This window comes from Perca flavescens, chromosome 9 (assembly GCF_004354835.1).
Source record: "Perca flavescens isolate YP-PL-M2 chromosome 9, PFLA_1.0, whole genome shotgun sequence".
In the NCBI taxonomy this organism is placed as follows: domain Eukaryota; kingdom Metazoa; phylum Chordata; class Actinopteri; order Perciformes; family Percidae; genus Perca; species Perca flavescens.
In genome coordinates this window covers 19,069,610-19,079,678 of record NC_041339.1, presented here as the reverse complement: position 1 = coordinate 19,079,678, position 10,069 = coordinate 19,069,610, and the positions used below count along the sequence as shown (strand labels likewise).

Below are 10,069 nucleotides of genomic sequence, written 5' to 3'. Positions count from 1 at the left end.
TCCTAGACACTAAGGAATGGCCGGGGTGCTGGTTAATTGGGTGGTCAGGCTTATTTTGACAGGCAGTGAATAGAAAGAAATCTAAATAATGAGGCAGAATTATATGTCACACGTGGTACAAATACTTGTAAATACAAATTTACTTGAATAGGTATGATTGCATGCTTGACTTTTGCCTAAACAGCAATGATCCAAATATGCAGCAAACTAAACAATAGTTTTTTTGTCGATCGTGATTTAAAAACTCAAAAAAAAAAGACAGCAAATACAAAAATCATTTCATTCATTTATTACTACTCTCTCTCTAAGGCAGCAGTTTGTGTCCACAGGTCGTTCTAACCTAATGTCTCGCAGTGAATAAAATAAAACGGTACAAAAATCTGTTTTGCTGTGTGCTACACACGTCATTAGACAGCTCTTGGTAAATAAAAGTTCACAGACAATAAAGAGCATTATAAACATTCATTTTCCCCTTCAAGTATGCTACTATCCAAAGTGACTAGTGTAAAATTGGCAGAGGAAATAAAATATGTTCATGATTATTTACACATTACAGGTCCAATATGCCGAATGAGTGAGTGTATAAAAGAAAAACACGCTGGAACCAAGTCGGTTAGAAATGTTTCTGTTTTTGGTGGCACACACACACACACACACACACACACACACACACACACACACAAAAACAGAGCAAAGAGGTTAAGCATTTCAGTACAGCAAAAGAACATTTAAGACTTTAGTTGATCCAAACAGTGGCAGCAACAAGGCAGCATCCACCACTTCTGTTGAGGTTCACTAAAAGTCAAGTAAACTACCTGGAGCAGAACCGAAGTACTCTTACACCAACTGTCACTTACTGCCCAACATCTCTCACTCCGAATTACAGGAGACACTTGAAAATACAGGATGTGGACTGACATGGGAATGTCTTGAAAAGTCAAGCATGAAAGGTCATTTTTATTCTTGAGAAATTAGTCTGACAAAACAATCCCGATTCAAGCTCCACTAACTTCTCGTCCGTGTTGGCCTTTAAGTCAAGCATTGGCTCAACTACACTGATGAAGACAGTGCGATATGGTTGAAAGCTCTGGACAAAAAAAAAAAAAAAAAGCTTGTAAGTGGGCTGTAAGTTAGGATTGTTTTGTCAAGGTCAGAAAAAAATATTTACATTTTTATTGGTTGGTATATTTATTGGTTATACCAAGTATGTTCACAGGCACATTGATATCACATTGTTGTGGTGTTTAAGAGATGGTGTATATACAGTAAATGCAATATCTTCTACAACTGGATCAGATGAGCTCATATCCTGATAATGAAAACATCAGATGCTATGGTATGCCAGAATACTGGGGAACTTCAACACCCCATTTGATTTATTGTTTGTGTGCTCTGGTTTTAAGGTAATTATATGTGTATAAAGAGATATTTGTGATCTGGACATGAGGATGGAAAACAAAAACAAACAGAAAACCCCAAAATGAGACCTGAAGCAGGATATGAGCTGGACTGCAATGTGTTGTAAACACATGCTTTTATAAGTAGTAAGACTTTGTGGACGACCACACAACGAGCGCAGTGTCGTTTATCCTTCATACAAGAGCACAGACAGGAACTCAGTCAGCCGAATGTGTCTTTGGTTTAACCAACTGAAGCAAGCAGATGATTTTGTTTTTACAACTGCTACATAATCTTGGTGAAACATCACTCGTGAATCGCAGGACAAAGACGACAGACAGCGCACCTCAACTTCAATGCTACAACATCAACACACATCAGGAGATTAAATATGCACACCTTCATTTTCAGTTCATTTAAAAACAACAGCGACGACCGATTGTGGTTTTAATCAAACTGCCACGAGTCTATCCAAGCAAGGCGTACCGTATTGTACACACACAGTATGTGTGTATTTTAAGTATATGTTCACATATGCACAAACAGACTTTTGGCTGACTTTTGCATCTCGATGCACATCAAATATCTCTGTTTCTAATACAAGAATGCGTAAGAGGGCAGCCGGTGCAGAAGATAACACATACAGTATGTACAACAATATACATAATATACATAAGACTCAGAAAACCTGCTCAAACTGCAGCTAGCGATCACAGCTCAGAGACAAGCTTACTTGGACTAGGACAAAAAGCTCTTCAGACATCTTTCCCCTACAGAGACACAAAACTCATTAATGTGTCGATTACTTAATGAATCAAAGGGTTGTCACATATATACACAGGGACTGAACACGAATATGGACATCTCCATATTTCTTCTGTGAAGAAAGATAAAGACTGAAATTTTAGCCGATAGTCGTTTTTGCTACCGGACCCCTCCACCCGATCCCAGTACCACTTTTCTGTCAGGCACAGCTTTCAAAAACATATCTTGTCAATCACACAAACCTTTAATTTCTTTCGACTTCTTGAAAAATTAGGACCGAATGTATAAACTTTACTTTGCCTCAATTTTCTGGCCACGTGTCCTGCAAGTCTCTAGAAGACTCATTACATGTTCACACCACATATGAGGAAGAATGTGTATTAGGAAAATGATGCACCATATGAGTAAAGCCACTTCAGAATAACTAAGACTGAGAGATATAAAACAGTGTTAACACCGTGCTCCAGTATGCACATTTAGGCTTTCGGTCATTATGTGACTTAGCTGTTTACACTTCGGAATAACACAGAGGCTTTCCTTTACATTTTCTATTAGTATGATGATGGAGCCTGTAACCCCAAATTTTCTCTTTTCCCTGCCCGGAGCAGTTAAAAAGTAAATTTTGCCCTTAAAACAACATGCAGCATAAAATGTCATGAATTGTATGGTAAACTCTGGTTCCACTAAAATGGCAACAGATGTGTTTTTCAAAGATGTTTCTCTTAAAGGGATAGTTTTTGTGCAATGTAACAAACTCAGTAAGGCCTTTTTGATGTCTACAGGGTACAGTATTCTGAATGATGCAACATTTAGTTTCCTGGATGTCTACGGGGTCAACAGCAGCTCTGCCAAAAGTTTGGGAAATCTATAGACTTGAAGGCTAATTAAAATACATAATAAAATGTACAATTGTCTGTATTAAAGAAGGGATATTTCATCAATTAGCAATGCAACTTAATGTTCTTGTGAAATGGTGTTTTTAAAAATTAATTCTGCAAGAAAAAGTACATGAGTTCATTGTAAAACCCAAGTTTGAGAAGAGCTACAGCTAAGAAATGCAATTAAGGCCTAAAGTAGACCAATCTCACATAACATCAAACTGTGCAGACATAATAAAGGCATCCCTGAGTTTGTTTCACTCGGCACAATTTGGAAAAACAGTAGAATTTGCTACAAGCTGAACTCTCCCTTAATTGAAATGAAGCATCATTACACAACAGCATGAACAAAAAAAATGTAGGATTCACAACCAGTGGCAACACACTAAACGTGTATTCCACAGTTCAGCCTTCTGTAATAAGCATGGTTAAGAACGATAACAAAATGAACCTTCACAATTTTGACAACACCCAAACAATTCACATTTAGTCCGTAAAAGTTCATTCATTAGTCTGGAATTGAGTATTTACACTGTGCAAATGAAAGTGTTCCTGTATTAAGATCATTTCAGAGTTCCTGTTAAATCATTTCTTGTGGTTCTAGGTCCAGTAGAAGCAGATGGTTAAGGCCAGGGCGCCATCGCAGCACCTTTCACTTTTGCACACTTCACTAACCAGCCTGACCGACCGGTTTTCTTTCACATTGTGAAATCCCCTTCAGCTCTCGCGGCTAACGTCTTTGGATTAGTTTAACTTCATTTGAGCCTTTAAAATTAACTTTAAAAGGAAACAAAAAATTAAATAAAAAGAAACTGTGGCATCTTAAAAACAAAGATGGAGTAGCAGTGTTAAAATAGAAATGTCATCATTCTTGAGCCACTGAAGTGCTCCGTTATGGATTGCTGTATCTTTGTACAGATATTTAAACCATCTTACCTTATCAATCCTCAATAACACTACACCTGCCCACACTAAACACACCATCAGCATCACATTATAGCATGCAAGCGGCTCCTTGGAATGGGAAACATGGTTGATTTGGGACCACCAACCATCCCATAATTCTTCTCTTTTTTGTTGTTGTTGCAAACAGTGGTTGATCTGGGGCAGCAGACTGGACTTTAGAAGAAGATGACGTCCTCCTTATTGAGGTCTTCTGTGGCAATCTTGTAAGGTGGCGGCATGCTGTGGCTGTGGCTGAGCCCGTGAACATTTACCTGGACGTGGGCCTGGGCGTTGGGACTGAGGCCCTGCGGCTGCAGATGGGGCTGGAACTGGAGGGAGCCAGTGCTCTGTGAGTGGGGAGGGATGGTTGGAGGCTGGATGGAGGGCTGAGGATGGGACTGTGCAGGAGGCATGGGGGGCTTCAGAACATTTGAAGGGTGGGAGATGCTGATGGAGGAGGTGGGCTGGGTGTCTGGACCAGCATTGTCTGGAGGACTGAATTGATCTGTCAGAGACATACAAGAAAGGCTATTAGAGAACAAGGATTAGTCCAAAAATAGCATAAAAACTACCAGCAGAACAGTCATTTGTACCTGTTTATTACAGCTGGGCTTACTCAGCCTTACTGAAATCTATCCCCCGAAATCCTGCCAATGTTTTTTTGTCAGTAGTAATTGTAGGGCACAGGATTAAACAGATTACAATGTCGGTGTCAGCAGTACAGCCTGCCATTAATCACAGTGAAGCATTTGAAATTGATAGGTGTTTACACAGGGTGAGGCTGGGCATGAATGTAAGCTTTAGACAGGAACGTGATTGGGTGGGGTCCGGTTTGCCCAGGTGGAGAATGTGTGTGTCTCATGTTTGTGTCTGTGGGAACCAGGTTTAATAATGCAGTAGGCAAAGGCAGACGGGAGGAGATTGTGTTTGTCCTGACAAAGCAAAGGAAGGGGCGTGTGTGTGTGTGTGTGTGTTCATAAGTTTGTGTGTATAAAAAAGGTACCTGGGTGGTGTTGCAGGGGAAGAGACTGAGGAGGGGCTGACAGCGGGAGCTGCTGGTGGGGGCTAATGGAACGCTTGGCCTTGAGGGGGTTGTCGTCTCGGGCAGACAGCTTCAGCGGCAGCATCTGTTTCATATCCACCGAGGCTAAGAGGAGAGGATGAAAAGAAAAAGGGAGACAAACAGAGAAAGAGGGTGATTTAATTGTAAAATTAGATTGCATTGGTAAACTAGAACAGTCTAGCCTCTCTCAAACACTTTCTGATAAATCAGAGGGCTGACACAATTTAGACCGCTAATGTGATCCTAATGAACCACTTAAATCATGCTGATCAGGTCAAGCTCATGTCAGGCGCAGATGGCTTGTATATTGATAGAAAAGTGAGTGAGAAGAATCAACCTTAAAACTGAAAATACTGCACCACCTGCAAGTCATAAACACATTCTTAAAAAAAGAGTGAATAGAATTTGCCCTCTGGGGATCAATAAAGGTGTATGTTATCTATTATGATATGTTGATGTTATTATGAGTTGGCAACAGATAAAACAGAAAAGTCACCCACTCCCCCTCTCTCCAACTGTTGAGACACTGCTGCTCTCTGTCCTGTTGTTTCTTGTGTCAGAGTAAATATACGGAGGATGGTGCTTTCCTCCCTAAAAGCTATTTGTTGACACGTTATGTGACATTACAGGATGATTAAAGTCTGAGGGGTGTTTCCATTAAAATATCAAGTTACAAGACCGCCATACATGCAGTAGAGCTGCAACGATTAGTCGATTAAGTGATCAACAGTTTATGTATATTTGGTACCTTTTGAAAGAGCAACTCAACATCCATGAGCATGTCAGGGTTCAGTGTTTTGCTCAGAACTACTCATGTAGTGCACCCTGTGACCACCTGGTATCAAGACGCTCTATAACCATAGGACCACCTGTTTATTATGTAAACCTCAGTATCTAACTCCTTACCAGTGCTGTCAGTGCGATGTGAGGCTTTGCCAATCTTGCCTCCTTTCCCTTTGCCGCTGCTAAAGGCGGCCAGCTTTGTGGGGATCTGCTGCTGCACCCCCACCAGTTTGTGCTGCTGGTTGGTGGTGCTGAAGAGATGAAGGGGCACCTCTGTCTTCAGCGGCAGGGTGGAAGAGCTCGCCTCCCGCCGCAACATCACTTCAGGGCGCTCTTGATAGTCGGCTGGTGCAACAGACAGGCTGGTGCGCACCAGGGGCTTCTGAGGGAGGGGCAGGTCCGAGACACTGGGGGAGGTGTTGAGGCCAGAGGACATGAGGAGCTCCCCGTTCAGACTGCCAGACAGAGGAGCCACCTAAAAGAGAAGAAAAATAGACGTTATTTGCTGAGAGGTGACCGAAGTCTTCTTTAATTGTTGCAAAAGTCATCATATAAGACTTCAAAATATTAGTTATTCAAGTTCAGAAAGGACGGCTTCCCAACTCTTCACTGTAATTATCCATATTTGTGGTCAGATTCAGTTTGGAATTGGGAGTTGTGGAATGTGTGTTAGAGTGTGTGTGTGTGTGTGTGTGTGTGTGTGTGTAAGCTGCAGCCTGCTGTTATGTATGACGGTATATTTCTGAAGAAAAAAAACCAAAACAAAACTTAAAACAGCTTAAGAGCACAAACGACACACGCATACACAGATACACACTATAAATCGTCTGTGCGACACCGTGTCATTACAGAAACACAATCTGTGGAGGACCAGGGTATTTATACGCTACAGAGGGAATCAGAAACACATGCGACTGCTTCTGCTGAGCACACAGTTTGGTCAGTTTGGTAACAGGCTTTTGATGTGTTCTAAGAGACAATGCGCATACATACACACACAAAATGAGAAACATAAAACCCTTAATAGTCCCTGTGCACATAAAGGCGTGTCTAACAAAACAGGCAGGCCTGTTAGACAAGCGGAGCAACAAGAAAATGGCTCTCATGGCATCAGTGGATAAAGACACTGACTGCATTGTCCACCTAATTACTAGCCTGAAGGAAAAATGATCTGGAGAGCGAGTCAACATTATCATCCAATCTGCATTCAATACGATTGACCACGAGGATTTCTGCAACAATGGAGTGGTGTAGTGTTTGCATGTGTTGGTAATTCCGTGTTCTGCATTACATGAAATAAAAAGCATATTCTCACTGTTTTATAGTAAGACAAGTTAAAGCCCTTCTACAACTGTGACTTAATATGTTGCAGAAATTCTATCACACAGTAAATTAAAAAGTCAAAACATAAAATTGGTCTAAAAGTTGCAATTTTTGGCAATTTAGAATCAGCTTTGCATCTATAAAGCAACATAAAAGTACTTGAGGTTTGGGCTAATTACAGCCAAGAGACTAACTGCAGGTCAGTTCCAATCTGAAGAGAGCTTTTTAAAAATACCAAATAAGTGCATAATTAAAACTCAGTAGTCATAACACTTGCTAAAATCAGTTCGGAACATAGTTTGACCAGTATATACGTTTTTTTATTTTTATTTGAGCAGCCTCAATGTTTTGGCCACGTGTCCTGCGATAGCAACATTTTGCAAAGGATGAGGTTTGTTTTTATGAATTTGAAACCTAGCGGTGCTGAAAAGCCTCCTAAACATGCCAAACATCTAAAAAGGGTCAACCAAAAAGGCATGAGGATAAATAATAATACACATTCATTCATTACAAGGAATCAGATACAGATTATAAGTTTCCAATAAACAACTAGTGGTTATTAATGAGAAATGATACTGAGTGGTAAAAAATAAATAAAAATGTAATCAATTAGTATGCTTGATTGGTTAAATAACAATTATGTAAGCAAACCAACATAAGGAGCTGTCCAACAATGGTCCAATGACAAAATACGATATTTAAAACAAGGCCAATATCATTGTGATGATATATTAGCAAACAGTTAGTCTACTACCAGTTTTAACACCAGTGGTGTCTTTAACCTGAAGTCTGGCATCAGTCTCTAACTGTTCTGTTTGGTATGCAGTCCACATGCCGCATGAATGATGATGATGCAGAATACTTCCTGTGGAGAGGGGGAACGTATGATGACAGTGTTTTACAAGGCGTGAAGGTCAGACTCCTCTGACTGTGAGTGGAGACTGTAGCTTCCCCCAGTTGTAACAGAGAGAGGCCCCGCAGTGGGAAAAGTCTCCACACCCCCTTTCTTCTTTCCCTCATCATTTTTCTTCCTTCAGCACTCACTCATCTTGGCACACAGATGTTGCATTGCTCCCAGAACAAGGTGACCGGCTTTAAGCGGCATAAACAGCAGGTTTCCAGGGCAGTAAACTGTGCGGACGCTTCAGAGCACAAAGAGCCCTGACTGACAGCACATAAACAATTAGCCCTGGCTGCTTTCCAGAGGCTTCGGTTAATGACAGGCTTGGACTAGCTAATTATACAGCCAGGTTTCTCTCATCTTTAAAACTGCCTGGGTACTCTCATATCACACAACACGTTGCCTTGCACACACAGATACTGGTTGTTGAATCTTAAATGGTCTAGATAATGTGTGGAACGGTTAACATGTGAGATATTGACTTGAGAGTTAGTTTCTATGTGCAGCTCTGATCTGTGGTGAATTAATGAGATTAGCAAACACTGTAGCCTTAAAGCGGTCTAATCCAAAGTCAAATTGTGTCCAAGTAATTCATACAGTTTATAAAATGTGAAGATCATGCAGAGTAAATACTGTTTTGTATGAAGTGTGATGAGGTTGAGCAATGACTCAGCCATTTATACAATGACTCACAGGACTTCACAATAGAGCTGAAATGATTAGTCAATTGAGCAACCATTTTAATAATTGATTTGATAATTAATAAAGTAATTTATCAATCAAGAACTATGGGTAATTACTATGGGTGAAGTTGAAGGAGGATACAGAATAGTACTGCACACAGTGTGCAGCAAACAGGTGAGGATAGCTTCAGTGACAGATGGCGCACAGAAAATATCTACCCTCGAGCTCAGTCTTCTATCTTAGCCTCTCTAAGCAAATGCTACCAGCTGATTATAGAACAAGAGCGTCGCATGTTAAAGAGTTACTCTAAGGGTTTTTTTTTTTCCATAGCACATGAACTCAACAACAGCATCGTAAATCAGCCTGAGGCCAAACAGGGGAAGCGATAACTCAGTCTAAAACACACACATACAGGTCACCATTTTATGACTGACCTTTTAATGTTTCTTTTGAGCTTTGCTAATCTTCCCATGTAAGCAATGTTCTCTGTCATGTTCATGTTACTCACACCAAGCAGGTAGCAATCCAGTTTTACAGTTTTCTGCTCTTGAACAAAAAGCAGGAAAAAGGAGCAGTTGTTAAATGAAGTGCTTTGCCTAAAGGCATCTCAAAAAAGTTACTAAAAGGAAGAGCAATGGCTGATGCATTTCCCCCTAAAGACCTCCACATTAGGGCGGGGGCCGAAACTTTGAACCTTTCTACCCTTTAAGGTTTTATTTTTCCTTCCATCGACTCTTGCTGTATTGTGCAGGTCATTTCTCCTCTTGACCTTTTTCTGTCAATCAAATCCCCAACTCCAGCTCTAACCTTGATTATGGACAAGCTTTATGACTTTGCATTCACAGGACTATTGAGCAATCAGACCCGAGGCTCGGTTGGCGCAGAGCTGATAAAAAAAATCCTGAGCCCAATGTGTAACTTATCGAGAGGCCAAGTGTGATCACATGAGATAACACATGAAAGAGAAGTTCCTCGGAAGTCAGGACATGCCGCAACTAGTACCGCTCTTGCGCAAACACTCACATATGTTCACACACAAACAAAGAGGCATGTCTTTTTTTTTATGAGGTCTAATAATAGCTCTATGGGTTTGCTGATGAGTCTTAATGTTGGGTGGTGGTGATTAAATGTGTGTTGATATCAGGCTGGCCCGAAGCCTGGAACAGATCCTGAGGTCACAGCTGATGAAAGGGCCGCGTGATGTGTTTGAGGCAGAGGGGGAAAAAACGCTTTCAAATCTCCTGTAACCACAGCCAAGAAATTCCCAGTATGGAATTGTAACCCATACATGTGCATGTGTACAAAACACACAAACACACTACTTAGATA

General features: G+C 40.8%; 1 protein-coding gene across 4 annotated transcripts in view; it reads right to left on the bottom strand.

Annotated features, from left to right (window-relative positions):
• Positions 1–274: 274 nt before the first annotated feature.
• arhgef18b (rho/rac guanine nucleotide exchange factor (GEF) 18b) overlaps positions 275–10,069 on the bottom strand; it is a 46,013-nt gene continuing 36,218 nt past the window's right edge. For all 4 annotated transcript variants that reach the window (XM_028587130.1, XM_028587127.1, XM_028587128.1 and 1 more), the window contains 3 exons: positions 5,956–6,307; positions 4,990–5,133; positions 275–4,491 (listed from right to left, as the gene is read on the bottom strand). In XM_028587130.1, the coding sequence (XP_028442931.1) occupies positions 4,163–4,491; positions 4,990–5,133; positions 5,956–6,307 (825 nt within the window). In that variant the 3' untranslated portion in view covers positions 275–4,162. The remainder of the gene's footprint in view (positions 4,492–4,989; positions 5,134–5,955; positions 6,308–10,069) is intronic.